The sequence below is a fragment of the Natator depressus genome, chromosome 8 (genome assembly GCF_965152275.1).
Source record: "Natator depressus isolate rNatDep1 chromosome 8, rNatDep2.hap1, whole genome shotgun sequence".
Lineage (NCBI taxonomy): Eukaryota > Metazoa > Chordata > Testudines > Cheloniidae > Natator > Natator depressus.
In genome coordinates, this window is record NC_134241.1 from 34,851,757 (window position 1) to 34,873,808 (window position 22,052).

At 46.2% G+C, this 22,052-nt stretch overlaps 1 protein-coding gene across 2 annotated transcripts in view; it reads left to right on the plus strand.

The window, feature by feature from the left end:
- The first annotated feature begins 766 nt into the window (after positions 1 to 766).
- UBE2D2 (ubiquitin conjugating enzyme E2 D2) overlaps positions 767 to 22,052 on the plus strand; it is a 48,198-nt gene continuing 26,912 nt past the window's right edge. Inside the window, exons 1-5 of one of the 2 annotated variants that reach the window (XM_074960727.1) lie at positions 767 to 1,164; positions 15,497 to 15,560; positions 20,450 to 20,481; positions 20,567 to 20,644; positions 20,730 to 20,835. In XM_074960727.1, coding sequence (XP_074816828.1) covers positions 1,141 to 1,164; positions 15,497 to 15,560; positions 20,450 to 20,481; positions 20,567 to 20,644; positions 20,730 to 20,835 — 304 coding nt within the window. In that variant the 5' untranslated portion in view covers positions 767 to 1,140. Of the gene's footprint in view, positions 1,165 to 14,738; positions 14,854 to 15,496; positions 15,561 to 20,449; positions 20,482 to 20,566; positions 20,645 to 20,729; positions 20,836 to 22,052 lie in introns of those variants that run through there. The other variant, XM_074960728.1, reaches the window with a different exon arrangement.

Genomic DNA, 22,052 nt, shown 5'->3' on the forward strand with positions numbered 1-22,052 from the left:
GGACGGGAGCCCTGGGAGTGGGGGAAGGGAGACGGGGGGAGGGGCGGCACGGGCCCAGGCCGGAGAGAGAGGATGGGGGCCCGGGGGGAAGAAGGGAGATGGAGGGAGGGGCGGCACGGGCCTAGGCCGCAGAAAGGGGACGGGGGCCCGGGGGGAGGAAGGGAGACGGGAGGAGGAGCGGCACGGGCCCAAGCCGCAGAGAGGGGACGGGGCCCTTGGGGGGGGGAAGGGAAACGGAGGGAGGGGCGGCACGGGCCTAGGGCGCAGAAAGGGGACGGGGGACCGGAGGGAGACGGGGGGGGGGGGGGCGGCACGGGCCCAGACCGGACAGAGGGGACGGGGGCCCTTGGGGGGCGGAGAGGGAGACGGAGGGGGGGGCGGCACGGGCCCAGGCCGGAGAGAGGAGGGGACGGGGGCTCCTGGAGGGGAAAGGGTGGCGGCGGGGGCACGGGCCCAGGCCGGAGAGAGGACGGGACATGTCCCCAGACGGGTTGGAGTCGGCTCTCCGCTTTCCCTGCAGCGCCGGGTCCCGATACGTACTGCAGCCATGCGCGCGGCTATAGTCGTTGCCGCCGCCGGCCGGCCAGCCCCGGCCTTGGCCCCCCCCGCACCGCGCAGCCGCTCCAAGTCTCTCCGCTACTCTGCCCCTCTACTATCCGGAACCTCTTTATTTCTCTTCTCGCGAGCAGTTACTTCACTCCACCCCCTTCCTCCCTGATCGTATCCTTCCGCTTCTCCGAGCCCCTTTCTGGAGAGTTCTGTGTGAAAGGAGAGTGAGGAAATAGTCCCTGTGCCCGAGCGGGCCCCATCACCAGGTGCTGCTGCCCCTCCGCCCGGCTGCCCCGCTGGTGACTATTGGGATGGTGGCGGAGTGATACGGCCTCGGAGGCGGCAGCGCATAAAGGCCCCGCGGTGTGATGCGGTAGCAGCTGCGGCAGCGAGCGAGAACCCAGCAGCCGCCGGGGAAACAGAGAGTGAGGCCCGCCCGCCGCACCGAGATAGCCGCCGCGCCGCCTCCCAACAGCGCCGCCACCGCCGCGCCCCTCCCCCCGCGAAATAATCCCGAGCGAGCTCCCCTCCCTCCCCCGCACCGCCCGAGCCGCGCGCCCCCCTCCCCGCGCCGAGCCCCTCACACACACAATGGCGCTGAAGAGAATCCATAAGGTAAGGGCTCCCGGGCTGGGGCGTCGCGCGCAGGCAGGGCCCGGTCGGGCTCCGGCTTCGCCGCCCAGGAGAGCGGCTCCCTCCTGTTCTCGGCCGCCACCTCGGGCTCCTTGTCCCCTCTCGGCTGAGCTCAGGCCGCAGCCAGGGGCTGGGCCTCGGCTGTGCGGTAGGCCCCGCGAAGGGCCTGGCCTCGCCCCCCGGGGAGCGCAGGGATCCGGCTCCCGTGTATGGGGTGGGGGGTGCTCCCCGGCTTCCTCTTTTGCTCCCTATCAGGGGGCTGGAGGCGGCCTCGTGGGGAGGGAGGCCGGGTGGGGGGCAGACCGTCCCCCCCTTACGTAACCTCGCTGGCAGGGGCTACCCGCGCAGGAGCTGGGCCTCCCCGGCTGCCCGTCGGCCCGTGTGAGCTGCGCCGAGAGGGAGCCTGCTCGGGAAGGGGCTTCCCGCAGCCCCCGACCGGGGCTCCGCGCAGGCGGCTGTGAATCGGGAGCCAGCCGACTGGCGTGGCCGAGATAGAGGTGTTCGTTGTCGCTGTCAGCCCCGCGGGCTCTGGCCGGCTCGGGGCCGTCCCTTCTCAGCCATCGCGGGGCGAACCGAGCTGGCCTGAAGGGACCCCGGCACGGGGCGGTTTGGGGCTTTTGCATCTCTTTGTTGTTTTGAGTGTCGAAGACCCAAGTAGCGAGAGAAATATAGCCTAGAGAGAGGAGTGACATTGTTAGAGCAGAAAGCGAAAGCTGAAAAAGTGACGGTGAGGGATTGTAGCCAGACTCCTCAAACCTGCGTTTTTATCAACACATATTTAAGGTCAATAACTTTTTTTGACTAAAGAAAACCATTACTAAATCTTGAACGCTTTGCCTTCTATTAGGGGGTTAGTGCTCAAATATGCACCCACAGAAGCTGAAATTTGTAATGGTAAACAAGCAGAAAAACCTCTCGATCTTTTATGAGTTGAAGGACCAAAATCAAACTATATATTTTTTTAAACTGGGTGACAAAATATGAGGCAGAAGAGAATCCTGGTTGCTCACTTACTTACATGGTCTCTGCGTAATCCTCAAGTAAAAAGTAAACTCATTTTGATTATTAAAGTTAAACAGATAAGACTCTAATACAGGGAGTAAGAATACTGAATAAGAACGCAGTATTTTTTTAGTCACACTAAGCAGAAAGCCTGTTAGGATCTGAGGAAGGCCCCAAAAGTCTCCCTCCTCCATGGAGGACATGTAAGGTGCTGCCCAGGAGTTTTCTTTTGAGGGTGAAGGTAATCCTTTTTGTAGGAGTTGCTATCTAACCCCAAACCCTGAAACTCAGGAAGTCCTTCCCAGGTGCAAGTTTGCTTTTGTTTAACTTCAGTGTTGAGTGTGGCAACATTAATAGACACATGTACTTGCTGTATGAGCTTGTATTTTTCCTCAGCTGGAAAATCTACCCAGTAAGAATTTTAAACTTTCTAGGGAAAGCCTTAATTGAGCTTTGTAACTGTTGTGTCTGGTATATTGTTACTCTGCACAAACATTTTGGGTCTGCACAGTTTCAGTTTTAATTTCTGTTAATCAGAAGCGACACTGTATCAGATTCTTGTATTTTGGAGGGTGGATTTTCATAATCTATTCCTCCCTTTTCATCCCCTATACCACTACTGGGTTGTCTGTTAGTGGAGAGTGAAGTGACCATAGTTGTCAAACTGATTAGCTGAATACATTCAGCTAGACATAATAGTACAATGCTATTGTTCGTTTACAAGCTCGTTTACAAGTTTAAATTCTTAAGTAGTCATCCCCATAGTACCTAATAAAGATCTGCAAAGGACAGCTATCCAAGAGTAAACTATTGAGGAATCTTTTGCTGCCCTACTTAGTCTGCCAAACAAATGGAACACTTCTCCAAAACAAAATCCAGCCCTGAACTGACTTTTAAGTCCAAGCCCCACGTGTGCAACCTTCCTGTGTGTTTTCAAGTGTGGATTTTGTGTTTCGATTCTAACTCAAAAGTCGGATAAAGTGTATGGCTGCTACTCTGAAACCAGCTGTGTTAGTCTGTATCCACAAAAAGAAAAGGAGGACTTGTGGCACCTTAGAGACTAACAAATTTATTTGAGCATAAGCTTTTGTGAGCTACAGCCCACTTCATCGGATGCATTCAGTGGAAAATACAGTGGGGAGATTTATATACACGGAGAACATGAAACAAGCCACAAGTCCTCCTTTTCTTTTAGTGTATAGCTGGTGGCTGATATGGAGATATTTGATGCTATTTCTGTTCTGATGCATCGAGCAGCGGACTTGCATCACAGATGCAGACTAACTTTTTTCTGCTGCGATTGCATGGCATTTGTAAGTGTTCAGGAAGCTTTCTTTTAATGTCTTCCATTGATCAAATTAAAGTAGCTCATTGAGTGCCAAAAAGCACCACTTCGAAAAAGCTTGTAAGCTTAAGATATGTCTACATGGGAAAATTTATTGGCATAATTATACCAGGTTACCTATAGCAATATAATTCCCCCATGTGGACCTGTACTTATGGAGTAAGAGTGCCTTCCTCTGGTGTAGCTTATGTTGCTTTGGCAGAACTTTTGTGTCTTAAGCTAACTTGGAAAAAGGCACTCGTCTTCTGGAATTTAATCACTATAGTTAGCTGATAATTTCCCATGTCGAAAATATCTGTGATTTTGCAGATATGCTAAGGGTAGCACTGGGTCTACACATGTTCACCAAACTGATACACCTGTCAAATACCATTTGGATTACCTTTGCTTTCAGCTGGGTTAAATTCCAGTTTAATTGGTATCATTTCAGTCTGCACCAGTCTAACACCCCTGTAGAAAGCACTAAAATGACAAGTGGTTCAGACAGTTCTCTCCCAGTGGCCTTTTCAAAGTCTCCTAGACTCAAGAGTCCACTGTCTCTGCAGGTTTGTGCCAGGAACTGAGAAGTACCCAGAGGGAGTTGTAGCAAACTGTAGAACAGCACTAGGGTAAATATCATGCAGAACACTAGTAGGCACGGTTAGTGTGGACTTTATCATTTGTACTTGGCACTTTCAATGCTGAAGTCTAGGCTGAAGTGGTTAGGTCATAACATGGCTCATTCACTCAACCTTTAATTCTTTGTTTTAACAACTCAAGACTTGAAGAAATTTCAGTCCTTGTAACAGGTGGAAGACTGAAACTGAATAACTGTTCTTTCATCTGTTCACGAGGGTGTTGGTATGGTGGCTGCCCATGAATGCTGGTCTCATATTCCAAGATAATTATAATTTTGGGGAAGGATGGGGCACTTTAAAATAGCCATATAAGCCAAATGTTGGCCATGGACAATTTATCTCTATAGCAACTAAAACTACATATAGCCTTTTTATCCTAACATAGGAGGCATTCCAGTAGAGTGAAATGCACATTCTGAAATGCTAACTTTAAATAGGGGGTTGTTGGGAGGGAAACCAAATCCCTTTGTGTGGGAAGGGCTCCTAAGCCATAAATTTCTACAGAATTCAAGCTTCTATTGGAAAAGTTTCTAGCGCTTTAAAATATTGTGACACTTAGGCCATGTCTGTACTGCTTTGCAGTTTGGACCGTGGGGAGTGAATAGCAGTGTGCACTAAAGTGCTGTGCAGTAATTCCTGTGTTGATGCTGCAGACGCTAACATAAAGGTTTGTACTTTGCACTGAAGTAGTCCTGGAGAAGCAGCAGAATTCTTCATGGAGGAAGACCTCCCTTAAAAATCACCTCAGAAGCTGGAATAGCAAATTCTCTCTCTCAAACTTTACTAGAGGAGAAAGTTGTGAGAAGTGGCTAATGTAGCAGCAGACCAATAGACTTTGGAGTATGGGGTAAGGAAGATGAAAGTTCTTAGCTACGTTAGGAAATAGGGGTATCAGTCTCTGGCCTGTAGGAAGATGCTCATTGTGGGTAAGGTGCTGTGAACTGGGATTTGAGATATCAAGGTTCAGTTCCTAGTTCTGCCACAGAATTTCTGTGTGACATTGGGCAAAGTCAATTTGTCTAATTTGTCCTTGCCTTGAAGCGGGGGGTTGGGTGGTCAGCTCACTAATGATACATTCTGATACTGTGGGGATGGGAGTTACAGAAGTACTTATGTTTGTGATCCAAAAGTTGAAGCCACTGATCAATTTACAGGGACAGTCCCCTGGTGGGGTTATGGTCTGAGATGGCCTCTTGGGAGTCAGGTCATTTCAGAGGGCAAAGCAAAGTTGCTTGAAGTCTGACTGTCAAGAGTTGTAGATGCTCCTAGAAGGTCTTATATGAAGTATGAAATCCGATACAGTGGCCATGTCTCATTCAGCAGGTATCCACAAGAGAGAGACTTGCTTTGGAGTTCTGTATTCTCTAGTCAGAGTGCTTTGAAGAAACGTTAGTCCTAAAACAGATGAAGTCTTGGATAAATTAAAAGCTATAAGATAAACTGTCAGATCTCTTGGGTTGTGTTAGTCTGTTCTTTGCAGAAAATTTTCCTTCAGGTTGCACAAGGGGCAATCTCAGCAGACCTTATCTGTATGCCTGCTGGCTTACATATCTAGAAAGTTTGGGAAGCACTTCCCTGTTGGAAGAAGCCGATCTTAGGACAAACCTGAGAATGTGCAGGATGACCTCAAACTGGTCAGGAGATCCAGAGTCGTCTCCTTCCTCTCCACTAACTGGGGAACACTTGTCCCAACTCTTTCAGGCAAGGGAAAACGTTTTGCTTGACGTCCTGTTCACAGCTGTGTGCCAAATTCCATCTGCTTTTTCATGGATTCCTTATGGGAAACATTGAGAAATGATCTTAGTTCTGTTGAAAACAAACTCTAGAAGCGATGCCTGAGCTTTACAAAGGGAAAAGACTTTTATTCTAGTATTTCCTTATCCCCAAGAGGATCAATAGTCTGTGGCTAGACTCTGGATCACTACAAACATCTGAAGAAATCAAAATCTGTAGCTTCTTTGCAGAGGATAATACCTACACCCCACCCGAAGGACAGCTTTAGGGCATCTCTGCTTTGGAGGTAACTTGTCAACATGTGGAAGCAAGGAAAGGCTCAAGTACCAGCTCAGATTCAAAGTGGACAACAGTAATTGCCAGTACAAGGTGCTACCATCAGACCTTGTCATAACCAGAGAATTGAATCACTGGTAACTGAATGGATTGCTTGAGTTAGCTCAAGCGCAAATCACTGTGTGCACTAACTATGCTGAATGAATTTAAATTTTGTCCTGTGTTCACACTATACTCAAACACTTTCACTTGTAATACCCTGTGGGTACTTATCCTACAACTCCAGCTCTGCTCCAGAAGCAGTGCATTTTGGGAGACTTCAAAGGCCACTGATGTATTGTGGGACAGTAGTGGAAGGACTAGGTGAACCATATCATCTGAACTGGTGTCAGTATGGATTCAGATAAGTCTGTACTGGTTAAGCATTAACTGGTTATTTAGACTTCAATTTTATTAAAATTCAACACCAAAGGGAGACTATATAAAGCCATGTGCATTCTTGACATCTGTTGAGACCTATACAAGCAGGTGATAAAAATTTAAAAACTGACCAAAGCAGCAGTATTCATCAAAACAAGATGTCTATATGGAAATAATCTGTTCTTCCCACTCCTCCATTCTGGAATCCAGGTCCAAAGGCATTTGCAGGTGTAGAGTAACTTGAGTCAGTGGGAGAAGGAAGGTTATTTGTTATACCCTCAACCTATAGAATGTAGGGCTTGTCCTGGTAATGTGCCCATATACTGTAAACTAATAGTCGATGTTCTGTGGCCAGGCACATGAAATAGTTTCTGTACAACTAATACAACTAGTATGTAATCCCTTATCTGTTCTTTCCAGAGAATACGTTTTTCAGAAAGTTGGAAGTTGCTCTGACCAATTTTAAGGTACAGGCAAGTTTCCCTCACTATTCTGTTTACCATACCAGCAACTTTGCCTAAACTTCACACTTGCCTAATATTAAATCCTTAATGAGAGCTATTCTTTACTAAGGCTGTGTGGGGAACAATTTAGTTCTTTTGGCTGCATAACTTTAAACATCTGCACCTATTATCTTCATAGATCTTGTTTAAATTCTGTTAAAGTGGACAGTAACTCGAATATCTGTGGGGTTGAAATTCAGTAAGTCAAAGCTACAGATGAGGGTGAAAAGAGAATTTGCTTTATGTCCCATGAGGGATGTTTCATGGTGATTGTGAGCTATGACAGCAAACTGTAAATTTTCTGAGGTTTATAGTACATTAAGGCTTTGCTTGCAAAGCTGGTAGAGTTTGAAAGCACACAGAGAAGTAGATATTATTGACAGCTAGGCACATGCAGAGCTTATAACTGCTACGAGAAATAAATGTGGTTCCTAACTCTTACAAATAGTATATGTTGGCAAAGAAGCTCATATCTCCAGCTGATGGTAATAATGTGGTTTTAGCAGCAAAACTGGTGGACCCTGTGACTTGCATAAGAACGGCCATACTGGGTCAGACCAAAGGTCCATATAGCCCAGTATCCTATCTTCTGACAGTGGCCAATACCAGGTGCCCCAGAGGGAATGAACAGAACAGGTATCATCAAGTGATCCATTCCCTGTCACTCATTCCCTGCTTCTGGCATACAGAGGCTAGGGACACCATCCCTGCTCATCCTGGCTAATAGCCATTGATGGACCTATTCTCCATGAATTTATCTAGTTCTTCTTTGAACCTTGTTATAGTCGTGGCCTTCACAACATCCTCTGGCCAAGAGTTCCATAGGTTGACTGTGCATTGTTGAAGAAATACTTCCTTTTGTTTGTTTTAAACCTGCTGCCTCTTAATTTCATTTGGTGACCCCTAGTTCTTGTATTATGAGAAGGAGTAAATAACACTTCCTGATTTACTCTCTCCACACCAGTCATGATTTTATAGACCTCAATCATATCCCTCCTTGGAAAAGACGACTAAGCTGAAAAGTCCCGGTTTTATTAATCTCTTCTCATACGGAAGCCGTTCCGTTTCCCCTGATCATTTTTGATGCCCTTTTCTGAACCTTTTCCAACTCCAATATATCTTTTTTGAGATTGGGCTACCACCATCTGCATGCAGTATTCAAGATGTGGGCATACCATGGATTTATATAGAGGCATATGATATTTTCTGTCTTATTATCTCCTTTTCTTAATAATTTCCAACATTTTGTTCGCTTTTTTGACTGCCGCTGCACATTGAGTGGACGTTTGCAGAGAACTATCCAAAATGACTCCAAGATCTTTCTTGAATGGTAACAGCTAATTTAGACCCCCATAATTTTATATGTATAGTTGGGATTATGTTTTCCAATGTGCATTGCTTTGCATTTATCAACATTGAATTTCATCTGCCATTTTGTTGCCCAGTCATCTAGTTGAGAGATCCTTTAGTAGCTCTTCGCAGTCTGCCTGGGACTTAACCACACTGAGTACTTGTGTATCATCTGCAGATTTTGCCACCTCATTGTTTCCCTCTTTTTCCAGATCATTTATGAATATGTTGAATAGGACTGATCAAAGTACAGACCCTTGGGGGACGCCACTATTTACCTCTCTGCATTCCGAAAGCTAAACATTTATCCCTAACCTTTGTTTCCTATCTTCTAACCAGTTACCAATCCGTGAGAGGACCTTCCCTCTTATCCCATGACCGCTTACTTTACTTAAGAGCCTTTGAGGGACCTTGTCACCCTAGTTTGAGGAGAGCCACCACTATTATATTTTTGGGGCTTGGGATAGGACTGTACGACTGTGGGTTAAGTTGCAGAATACGTCTGGTCTTTTTACATCTGTTCTAGATAGACGTTAACCTTGATCAAGCTCTTGATGTTTTTCGGAAGTTGAGGATTTAACTTAGGATTAGTGGTTCTTGGAATCTCTTGCAGGTGAGCTGGCAGAACTTGAAACCACATTCCTCCTGGGGGCTATAGGGTTTTTAAAAGGTGTTATAAAGATGAACTTTATCTCCATCAGCCCTTCATCTGAGGGTTTATTACACGTAGTGCAGGTAAACTGGTAGAGCTAAAACAATGAGGAGTCTGATGCCATCGTAAAGACTAACAGATTTATTTGGGCATAAGCTTTCATGGGTAAAAAACCCACTTCTTCATGAAAGCTTATGCCCTAATAAATCTGTTAGTCTTTAAAGTGCCACTGGACTCCTTGTTTTTGTGGATACAGACTAACACGGCTACCTCTCTGCTAGAGCTAGTAACCCTCAAGAACCATTTGTCAGGAATTAGTTTTAGAATTAGTGTCAGCAAGATGGCAGATTTCATTATTCATTCATCTTGGATCAAGGTGCTTAGAAACTGCTGGAGGCTTTAGTGGGTCTTATATCACATGTAAGTCTCTGGCATACGTGGTGACAATTTTTGTGCCAGTTGACCCATAACTGAGTACTTTGTGCATCTCAAGAGTTAAGATCACGCTTTATTTATAGTCTTGAATCATTCATTTTAGGTCATGGAAGCCCAAACAGATTCTCAGAGCTGAAAAGTCAAAGACATCTAGAAATGATGCACAGATTCTAAATTCTGGAACTTTGCTGGAAGTGCTTTTAAGTATTGTGCACCATGTTTTCAAAAGGCAGACAACCACTTGGGGCAGGCCCATTTCTTAAGTGTGTGCCAAAAATATGAGCACCCACCAACACTGGTTTCATGTGCAGTTGTAACTGCATGGGCAAATGCAGCTGCTCTGAATTGTGGGGAAAATGATTAGTGGAAATCAAACTGCCAACATGCTGGTACAAACACAGTGGCACATAAAGATTACTAGTGCCTCTGCTTTCCCAGCAGATCTTGTAATCTTAGTCTCTTCAGGGTTCAAAGTCAGTCATTTGCCTACTGATGTTAATATGACCAGAACTCTAAAGAGAATGTCTTGTGGACGTTAATTCCTCATATTTATCATTCTAAAGCTTCAAGAACTGTGATGTTAGTTTTTGCTGAAGCAAGGTCTGAAATAAAGGACTTGGGTTACTTACATTTACCAGTTTCAGTGAATTTATGCATCAGACTGCCCCAGTAGTTTATGGCCTGTATGTAAAAACTCAAATAAGGCGTTGTAGTTTGTGAGGGAGGTGTAGTAGTGGTCCAGCTATACAGGTGCATAGCTAAGATGGAGTGGGTGGGTTGAAGAGTGGTAAGAGGGAGGTCTAGTCTGGGGTAAAAGATATAGTTGTGGGGCTTAATTTTGAGTGTGATCAGTCCTAGATTGGTTTAGCTACCTCGTTCAAATAATGACACCATCATGATATAGACCCCCTGTCACTTTAAAGGTATCTCAGTCTTTAGTCTTTGTTTTGGGTTAATATCTATTTCAAAGTGAGATAGTCAGGATTGTATTAACCCCTAGGGTCCTCGCTGGGACTGGGGTCATGGGGTATCATCACATACAGCCTGAATGGTGTGGACAGAGCCCAGTGCTTGCATCAGAGCAGTCTGCAGTGCAGGAGGCCTGGGTGGCTCAGGTAGTCAGCTAAACACTTGAGACTTTGAGGGCTGTAGTTACAGTGGCTGGGGCAGAGTTATGTGACGCTGCTGTTAGGGTGGCAGGGGCATGCAGCCACTAATACTTATAGGCCTTTATTGTGGGCTGCCAACACTATACCATTTAAGCATTGGTGGTTCTGCTGTAGTGGTGCATAAAGGGGCCTTTCTTGTACAGGACATAAGAATGGCCATACTGGATCAGACCAAAGGTCCATCCAGCCCAGTATCCTGTCTACTGACAGTGGCTAATGCCAGGTGCCCCAGAGGGAGTGAACCTAACGGGTAATGATCAAGTGACCTCTCTCCTGCCAGCCATCTCCATCCACCCTCTGACAATCAGAGGCTAGGGACCCCATTCCTTACCCATCCTAGCCTTCACAACTTCCTCAAGCAAGGAGTTCCACAGATTGACTGTGTGCTGTGTGAAGAAGAACTTCCTTCTATTTGTTTTAAACCTGCTACCCATTAATTTCATTTGGTGGCCCCTAGTTCCCATATTATGGGAACAAGTAAATAACTTTTCCTTATTCACTTTCTTCACACCACTCATGATTTTATATACCTCTATCGTATCCCCCCTTAGTCTCCTCTTTTTTCCAAGCTGAAAAGTCCTAACCTCTTTAATCTCTCCACTGACAACAGGCAGTGGGTTTTCTACTGCTTGTCTTCAGGCTGGCCAGAGTCCCTGCAGCTCCCTCTTCTGTCCAGTCAAGGAGATGGAGGGGCAGGGATGGGACCTCAGCCCCATGTGACTCCAGAGTTGTTTTCAGACAGCATGAGGTGCATAAGTCCTTTTGCTGGCATGGAGTGGGGCTGAAGCATTGCTCTTCCTGAATGGACACAAGCTCACTTGATGAGCAGCACATCTTGGAAACCCCTCAGCCTGGCCTGAGGAATGGTTGTAGGCACCCCAGCAGATGGTAGAGATCACTTAAGCAAACTACCACTGCCCCAAGCACAAGTGGAGCCATGGGCATCCCTGTGTAGGTATGTACATACAGCCTAGGAGAGACTTAATCCAATTTTGGAAGCACTTAAACTGTGGAATACTTGAGAACAGGATCTGATCTAAAAGCCTTTTTTTTGCCCCTTGTGTCTAGCTCAAGACGATATCCTTGTGTTGCAAAGTCACGATACAGAAATGAAACAGCAATTAAATCTAAATAAAGCTTCACCTCCTTTTGTTAAGTAGTGTGTTTGACCCTTAATTAGATGTGGGCTTTGTTAAACTGCCTCTCCAAAGATGGGAGGTAGGGGATAGATGGGGATTTTAAAATGTACTTTTGAAAAGGTATTAGCTATATATCCACTGGTGGCATCTACATTGCAAGCTTTCCTCCCATTACAGCTACCTATCTTGATTCTTGCTCTTCAATATCACTGTTTCCACATAAGCCTCAAATACTGTCAGTGATCTAACTATAGATATTCAAATGTGGGTTAATCCTACTAAGAACCAGAATGAAAGTTTTAGTGGAGCCAGTTTTGATTCAAGGCCTCTTTTTAAGGCTTGTGTATAAACCCTGGCAGGCTGTGCTATGGGAGGTAGAAGTTAAGTTATAAAAGATTTATTTTAGAGACCTATTCTAATGACATTTATAGAGGAAATGTGCGTAAATAGGTTACTGTAAGTAAATCTTTGATGGAACTGTTTAATGCAAATATTTCTTGATTTATTAGATGACTGGTTTCAGTTCAGTTGTAGCTAAAAATGTAATCCAGTGTCAAAGTATTGATTAGATTAAAAACCCACAATACACCTCTATCCCGATACAACGCAACCTGATATAACACGGGTTCGCATACAACGCGGTAAAGCTCCAGCATGCTGCTCTGAGGAGCATGTTAAGGATGCTGGGCCGGGGCCAAGGGGTTGGCTAAGGGGCAGATGGTCTTGGGGGCAGTCAGGGGCTCTCTTCCCCTCCCCACCCCCCCAGGGCCTGGGGGGGCACTTTTGGGGGCCCCGCAGTCCCAGAGTGGCCCAGGGGATTAGCGGGGGGCTGGGAGCAGTCCGCTTCGCTTCCCTTGCCCTGGCTATGTCGCTCAGGGGAGGGGGTTTGGGGGAAGGGATTTCTCCCCCCGGCACTCATCAGAAGTGGAGCAGCCCGGCCCCAGCCCACTCCACTCCGCCAGCTCCCAGCTGCTGTGCTCCGCTTCCCGCTGCAGGTGAGTGTGGGACCTATCCCCAACGCAGTTCTCTTTCTCTCGCTCACACTCACGCACACCGACCCCCCCCCCCCCCCAAGTGACATGGCTGGGGCAAGGAAAGCGGAGCTCCGCTTCCTGCCACCGGTGAGTGCGGAGGTCTTCCTTTCCCCAACCTCCCTGCACTCACCGGTGGCGGGAAACGCAGTGCTGCGGCTGGGAGGTGGCGGAGTGGAGCACTGCTGGTGAGTGCCTGTCGGGGCCGGGGGGGAGGTGTAGATAGGGGTCGGAGCAGTCAGGGGGCAGGGCGCGGGGGGTTGGGTAGGGGGTGGAGTCCTGGGGGTGATTAGGGTTGGGGGTCTCTGGAGGGGGCGGTCAGGGAACAAGGAACAGGGGGACCAAAGCAAGTTGGATATAACACGGTCTCACCTATAACTCGGTGAGATTTTTTTGTCTCCCGAGGACCGCGTTATATCGGGGTAGAGGTGTACTTCTAGATTTGCCAGAAACTTGCAAATAGTAGAAGGTTCTTAAAGCTGAGTTTCCATATGAATGCTTCCTGGGTGATGCTTCTTTCCCACTTGTTCTTGGGTGTTACAACCTGAACAATACTTCAGCAAAAGATGATTTATATTCTGTAAATTTCATGGAAAACTGTAAGCAGCAGACGTATAACTGAATTTCTGAGGAGGCACAAAAACCTGGATGTGAGGAGGAAAGGAAGCTCTGTCCCTCTCCCCAAATTCGTTGTCAGTCAGAAAGCAATAGTCAGATGCTGCACTTCTCTCGGCAGTAGGGGCTTGGGAGCTCTGAATTTTCCAGACTTGGGTATGAGAAGGAGCAGAAGTTCCAAGGGGAAGACTAACCTCTCTTTATATATACACACACACACACACACACACACACACACACACACACACACACACACACACACACACACACACACACACACACACTCTGAACCCTCTGTTTATGGGGTAGGGTAGAGTGTGCTGGATCTTGGTACTTGGTTAAGCATAGTCTGTCTAGAAAGAAGTGTGGTAGATGTTCCAAATAGAAAATAATTTCATGATGTTTATGTAGCATTCTAGGCAATGAACCAATGCTGCCAAAAGTTAACTAAAAGCACAATACCCTAACCTAAAATTCTCAAAACCACCTTAATGCTTAATCAAAACAGTTAATTTATAACACCTTGAAATTAAGGAGTTCAATAAATGCAGGGAAACTCATAACAAGAACCCCTTTTGGCACTAAACCTCTCCAATCTACCTAACACCTAGCTCATAGCACCTTTCTTCGGTAGATCTGAGTGCTTGACAAAGGAAGTCAGTATCTATCCCCATTTCACTGGTGGGGAAGCTGAGTCAGAGACCCAAGGTCACCTAGCATGTCTGTGGCAGAGTCAGAAATAGAACCCACATCTGAGTTTCAGTTAGTAGCTCTATCTACTGGGCGGCACTGCTTCCTCCTTAAATCCCCAATACCCTGAACTGTAAGAGAAAGTGTCTCAAACACAATAAGATGTCTAGGAAAATCTAGTGGGACCAACTTGTTAACATTTGGATTATCCATGATGATCTATTACTTACATAAAATGTAAATCTATAATAGTCATTTTTGGAAATCTTCATAAAGCATGCAACTTTTAGGATTTTTTTTATTTGTGTTCTGGACTGAAGTTCAAAATTCTGTGGCTACTTAAAACTGTATTGAAATTCCTTCAGAGATGTTCTGAACCATGAAACACTGACTCCAGTGCCCACAGGAGCCTGAGACTTCCAAAATGAGATTCTTCAGTCTAACTTGACCATTGGTTGGGCATTTAGTACACACTCTTTTCTTTAAGTTTGAGTGCAACATGCTTGTCAGCAACTTCATGCATAACAAGTTCAAATTCTGAAGATAACATTCTTTCCCTAGTCTGTGGGAGTGGAGGAGGATGGGCCAGCAAAAAGGTATCTGTGTCCTTAATGCTGTAGATCGTGCAGGGAAGGTACTGCTACTTCATACACTGAACTAATAGCTGCTGGTCACTACAGCAGAAGCATGCAGGTAACTTTCATTTCCCTATTCGTAGGCCATTTTTACCTTTTGGGTAAAGGTCTGATTTTTGGGAGGTCTGGTATGGATTAAGGCTATGTTCCTAATGTCCTTTTTGTTACATGGCCCAGGCTTAAAAAGTGGGATTTAATGTCACCTATTTTAACTTTGTGAACATTTTAAGAATGCCTTATCAAAGCACAAATAGCTAAATGGAAATAACTTGGAGCAGGATAATCGACTTTTCAGACCTGATTAGTTTCTATATTATCTGAGATCCTATCCCTAATTTATTAAAATGGTAGAGAACAGTCTAAAGGAAGTAACTGAAGATGCAAATGCAAGGAATTTAAGGCTAAGATGGAACATGGTCTTCTGAGTATGTTGGCTGAAAGGGAAGCTAGTTCAGCACTGCTTACAGGGGACAAAAGATTGATGTCATGAGTGTAGGTTTTGGTTAAACTTCAAAACCAACTTCACATAGTAAGAAATTATCCTCACCAGATAAACAAAGTTTCATTTGAGGTTTAGGAATACACCATTGAGGGAAAAGTGCTGCTGAAGTACCACTGTCAGTCTTTTGTTAGAGAGGCAAAATGTGTTTTGATTTCTGGATTAAGTGAAACATCAACTGTCCATCCATTCTTTCTTTTAGGAGTTGAATGACCTGGCACGTGATCCCCCAGCACAGTGTTCAGCAGGGCCTGTTGGAGATGACAGTAAGTACTGCCTGAGTAATAGGGCATCTAGCATGCACATTCATAGGCAATACTGGCACTGGCCTCCACTTTCTTATCTCTAAAATGGGAATTCCTAACTCACAAGAGTACAAGTATTTCCTGAAGCTGGAGAAAGTCTTATCTGAGTGGACAATCCTAAATAATGCTAGATGTTACTCCATGTACGCTTCCAGATACTACTCCAACACCTTAATATTTTTCTCCTGGTAGTGGAGATCTTCCAGTCACTCTTAAATTCTCTTGTATGAACAGTGGAAGACATGACTTACTGCTACAACAGCAGATAAAATGCTGGAGTAGCTATCAGAGTTCCTATCTAAATCAGCAAGATACCCAGACTTAACGCATCACAAGAGATGTTATCTGCCTTTATATAGAGGATGCAATCAGGACTACAGTGTATACAGGAGCAGCTTTGAAATAAGGTTATCACACTAAATATAACCCTTGCATAAAATAATATAACCTTTGCACAAAAGATACATGACAAGAATCTTAGCTTAAAAAAACCCTTAAAGCATTAATAACAGAAATGCATTGTTGTAGTTTGATACAAATTGCACATCCCCAGTTACCTCTACTTTAGCCTTGAAGAGGGCTCCATATCATCCTCTCTGAGGAAGAATGTGAGGGCACATTCTTACTGTGGTCAAACAACTTAGACACCGAAAGAACCTCCATCCTCAATCTCCCTATCAAGCTATGGTTGTATTAAGGGGAGATCTGGGTCATACTTGTGGTTCTTTTTTGTTTGGTTGGGTTTTTTTTGTTTTGTTTTTTTAAAGTAGGGAAGAAAAATTGAGGATCCACCATACATATTAAAACAGGGTGTTAACATCTAGGAGTCTGACTTCTTTTAGAGCAGTGGTTCTCAACCAGGGGTATGTGTACCCTTGGTGGGACGCAGAGGTCTTTCAGGGGGTACATCAACTCATCTAGATATTTGCCTACTTTTGCAACAGGCTACATAAAAAGCACTAGTGAAGTCAGTACAAACTAAAATTTCATACAGGCAATGACTTGTTTATACTGCTCTATGTACTCCTGAGGGTATTCTGTGCCAAAAAATTTTAAATTCTGCACACCATATTTTAAAATTTAGCAAATTTTATTTGTCAGTAAGTAAATGTGGAGGCTCCAGCATGGCAGTGGGGAGCACAGGCCACTGGTAGATCACCCTGTGCTCCCTCTTCCCCCTCCCGGAACATGGGCTCAGCGGTAAAGTTGTGCCTGACCCTGACACAGTACAAGGACCAGGACTGTCCCAGAAACACCCCGGGGCCCTGCCCCTCTGTGCCAAGCATGCTAGACGCAGACAGGCAGGCTCAGCCGAGCAGGGTCAAAGTATGGATGGGCTTAGTGAAGGGAGATCCGGGTGACAGGGTTCTGTGTGGGGCAGTATGGCTGTGGGTGGCCTGGTGGTGGTGGGGTTCCAAGTGCGTGGGGAGATCTGGATGAATGGGCTCGTTGGGGGTGGGGGTCTGAGTGCAGACACAATAGGGCTCTGCAGGAAGGTCCAGGTGAAGGTGGCTGGGGCTCAGTGGGGGGTGGTGTCTGGTTTTGGAGGGCTCAGCTGAGGGAGGGGGGGTCCAGGCACTGGCTTGATGAGGTGCAGGTCTTGGTACTGGCTTGTAGGGTTCAGTGGGGTGGGAGTCTGTGTGTGGGGAGCTAGTGAGGGTCATCCAGGTGCCTGTGGGATGGGACTTGTTGGGGTGGGGGCTTGAGTGCAGGGGGCAGTCTGGCTGCAAGGTGAGGTCCAGATGCAGGGAGGTAGGGCTTGGCAGGGGTGGGAGGGTCTGGGTGCAGGGGGGCTCCAGATGCAGAGGGTGAGGCTTGTTGCAGTGTGGGTTCGGGGTCAGTGGTGGTTCTGGGTGCAAGGTGTGAGGCTTGGCAGGGCAATCTGGGTATGAGGTGGGTCCAGATGCACTGGGGGTTGGGTGGATGGGGGAGCAGCTCCCCATACAGTGACCCCCTTCCCTCCTCCCCCCCCCCCCCCCCCCAGCTGAGGAGCGATGGGGGCAGGACAGACTCCTGGACATATTCCTTTCCACACAAACATACACATTCATAGGAAGGTAGGATATCAGACTAATGGTGGTCTAGTCCAGTGTCCTCTCTTGAACTCTAACATCTCGCAGAGGAAGCGAGAAATGCCAAAGAGAATATTTTATTAAATCTCCTGTGTGGGAGAAACGTCTTTCTAACCCCATAAAGTTTTTGCCTATGTCCTACAGCATGCGGTCTTATATTCCTTATAGCAGGATTTCTCAACCTGTGAGTCACCAGCTGGGCTCCCTACTCTGAGCATTGCAACCTGTTGCACATAGTTGCAGCACTGCTTGGGTTTGGCCAAGCTCTCTCTCTGGCTCCGCATCATTATGACAATCAGGCCAAATTTGTGTGAGTGGTGCTCTGACCCCCTTTGCCAGGTCACAATGCCACTCTCATCAATCCAGGCCTGGCCAGCTCCTGTCAGGGGATCTGGGTCAAACCTGAGTGGTGCTGTGACCTCAAAGGTTGTGATACCTGAAGCGGGAAGCTGAGCCCACCCAGACCCATGGGACAAGAGCAAGGAGGGGGCGGCTAGGAAATACTGGCCCCGATGTAACCACTGCCCTGCAACCCTGGCAGTCTTCCATACTTTCTGCCTGCCCCCATCTCAAGCCCCTGAGGCGGTTCTCCCTCATAGTTGGATGATTCCTTCTGTCATACCACCCCTTTACCCTCTGCCCCCATGGGCCTTATGTGGGGGCTGTATTTTTTGGAGAGGAGTTATTGGCTCGCCACCTCTTTGCCCCCATTCCTTCTCCAAACCCACAACTCCTTCCACACTATACCCCAATCTCCCCACTTCACCTCCAGGTCCCCAAATCTCACCTGCCCCATAATGCCATTTGCTTCCCTGGGCTATGGGGGAGAGGCTATTTTTGGGGTATCTCAGCTTGCCACTCCCAGTTGCCACTGTATGAGGTCCTCAGCTGTTCACATCTGGCCAGAGCATCTGGAATCTTAGCTCTGAGCACCCTGATGGACCCCTGCAGGGGAGGGGGACATCTGGTCTGGGGAAGCCTCGGCAAGGGAGAAATCTTTGGGTTGTGACAAGCCATCAAGGTTTACAAATGTATTTTGAGCCCAAATGTTGAGACTTGCTGACTTTTTAGCAGTCTTTTATCCTGGGTAACTCTAAACACTCTACATAATGTACAACCAATTAGTCAAGTGCATAACCTGAACTAACCATATACATTCTTTGATCTACAGCCAACTTACAATCCCTCTAAAATATCAGTCTTTCGTATACTCATACTCTTCATGTTTGTTGCCATTGTCTTAACACTAAACTTAGACCTAGAGCTTGCAAATAGACCCATGCAGGCAGACCCTTATGCCTGCCTGGAGCCCCATGGCTTCTGTCTAGATACTGTCTTCCCACACACCTCCCTACACATCCAAAATTGGTCTAGTTTCACTGTTAGGGCCTTATTATGTCTGTCTGAATCTTGTATTCTAAGTTGTTACTTGTACTGATACCATGGTACTAGAATTAATACCTCAGTATCATTAGAACTGAAAGAAGCTAGCAAAAAGTACTAACTTTGTGCTGTTGAAAACTTGTATAGTCAGTTTCACTCTTTGCCTGTATAGTCGGTCAGGCTTTTTTCTTGCTCAAACTTTTTTCTTTAGATTTTTTTTAAAGATTATTCACTCTTGTAGCTTACAAGAAGTTTTTTAAAAACTAGTTTAAAAAAATCTTGTCAACTGTCCCTATGTAGTTGAATATTTGACCTTGATCTTGTACAATTGGATGTGTGGCAGTGTAGATTTGTACTGCAGCAGAATGTATGGTGTCCCATAGGATGGGAGTATGGATAGATGGTATGTGAATGGTTTGATTTAGACTTCTAGGGATTGCATTGCTGGTGTGGTACTAAGTATTTCAGCTCATGTAAGTGTGGAGTCTTGGGCCTTCATGTAGGAGTTTCCTGGCTTACAACACTACCCTAGGGGTGAGCAAACTACAGCCCGTGGGCCGGATCTGGCCCACAGGCTGTTTTAAGTCGGCCCTCAAGCTCCCGCTGGGGAGCTGGGTCTGGCACTTGCCCTGCTCCAGCTGGGAAGCAGGGTCTGGGGCCAATTCTGGAAGCAGCGGCATCACCCTGCTCCCGCTCCTACATGTAGGGGCAGCCAGGGGGCTCTGCTCTGCACACTGTCCCTGCCCCAAGCACCGCCCCTGCAGCTCCCATTGGCTGGGAACTGAGGCCAATGGGAGCTGCAGGGGTGGCACCTGCGGATGGGGAAGTGTGCAGAGCTGCCTGGCCACAGCTCCCCGTAGGAGCCGGAGTGGAGACATAGCCACTGCTTCCAGGAGCTGCTTAAGGTAAGTGCTTCCCGGAGCCTGCATCCCTGAGCCTCTCCGTGTGCCCCAACTCCCTGTCCCAGCCCTGATTCCCCCTCCTGCTCTCTGAACCCCTCAGTCCCAGCCTGGATTACCCTCTTGCACCCAAATCCCTCATCCGCACCCCCATCCGGAGCCCTCCCCCTCCCTTCGCACTCTGTTTCCCTGCATGAGCCAACTCCTGCACCCTGAGCTCCACATTTCTGGCCCTGCCCTGGAGCCCGTGCCCTCACCCACTGCTGCACCCCAACCCCAATTTTGTGAACATGTATGGTGGGCCATGAAATTTCTATTCCCAGATGTGGCCCTCGGGCCAAAAAGTTTGCCCACCCCCCACTCTACCCCTTCTTCAAAAGGTTGTTTTACATATGCATACAGTTTACTGACCAGTGCTTTGGTGATAATGGCAAATACTTGGACTTTTTCAGATTAGAAATTATAGTAAGTAACTTGTGTTTTTTCCTCTTTTCAGTGTTCCATTGGCAAGCTACAATAATGGGACCGGTAAGTATATGAATTTCACAACTCCATGTAAAGTTGATTCTCTTGAAGTTGATTCTCTTCTAATAATGATTCTTTATTTTAACAGAATGACAGTCCCTATCAGGGTGGAGTATTTTTCCTGACCATTCACTTCCCAACAGATTACCCTTTCAAACCACCTAAGGTGAGTGGCTTGTATAAATCTACATGATGGTGTGTTGTATAGCCTACATCAATGAGCCTAAATTGAAATTTCCCCTCTTCTGCAGGTTGCATTTACAACAAGAATCTATCATCCAAATATTAACAGTAATGGCAGCATTTGTCTTGATATTCTACGGTCACAGTGGTCCCCAGCACTAACTATTTCAAAAGGTAACTAAATGAGCATTGGAGGTAATCCTTCTTTTGTTAAATTATTTTGGATTTATTAATGTGAAAAACTGTTGCCTGCCTATTACTGATTACTCATGTGGTCAACAATTCTAGCTCAATATCTAATTCCATGAGTGCTGCATATACTTTTCATATAGAATCTTAAACACTGTCCCTATGGTCCAGTTATACCAATGAGTCCTTGATTTATCCCGGTGATGTAAGCAGAGGTAACTCTTATCTCATTACCCAGTCTTGCTCGTCTCTACCTTTTGTTCAAATCCATTTGAACAATGAGCTTATGTTTAGGAGTTTAAGAACATGGGGCAGGAAAGTGCCTATAGTGATGAATTTTCATACCACACTCATGACTGTAGTATAAGCACTTTCCAGTAGTATGCTTAGCAATGTGACTATGCATCTGGCATGTGGTTTTGGTTCTTTTATCTTTTCTCCATGGGGAGATGCATGTGCATTGTAGAGTCTCTTGTTCTGGTAGGTTTTTTACTTGGAAGGGAATAATTCATGGTGTATAGGGGCTATTCTAGAATAATATAGCCATATCTAACAAAACAAGCTGTTAAAATCAGACTACTTAAGTCAATTTACATGAGTAAAACATCTTAAAGCAGACTTCCTATATTCAGAGGAAAACATAGATAGGGACAAACTCTTATCTTTTAGTGGGACTCGATGATAAAACCATGGAGGCATGGGTTTGCTAAGATCATTGTTCGAAAACAAATTGTCTTGCAATACTCTCAACTACTGCCCTACATGTCCTGAAAAATCTCAGCTTGGTATGTCCTGTTTTTATGACCATCTATGCCATTGTGTGGGGCACAGTTTGCTTTCTCTCAGATTAGAGGATCATAATTTGTGAAGTATTGGGCAAGTAATACATCACATGTTAAAGGGCTATTCATGTTCAATTTGACATAACCTCTCTCTCCCATGCCACTGCATGGGTTTCCAGGTTCATTCTTCCCTTCTCTCTAAATGTTTGCCTAATGCTAGTGGTGGTGGTCCATGAAGGCAGCTCCTGCTACCTCTTCTCTTGTGTACTGAAGCTCCTAATGGGGGCAGTTAGGCTAGCTCACTTCCAGATACTCTGTAATATATAGTGTGGCCTTCAAGAACCTGTACGTTTGCAGAAGCTGTTGGAAACAAAGAGCTAGTACCACATGACTTGCTGGCTCACCAGGGATCACAATTAG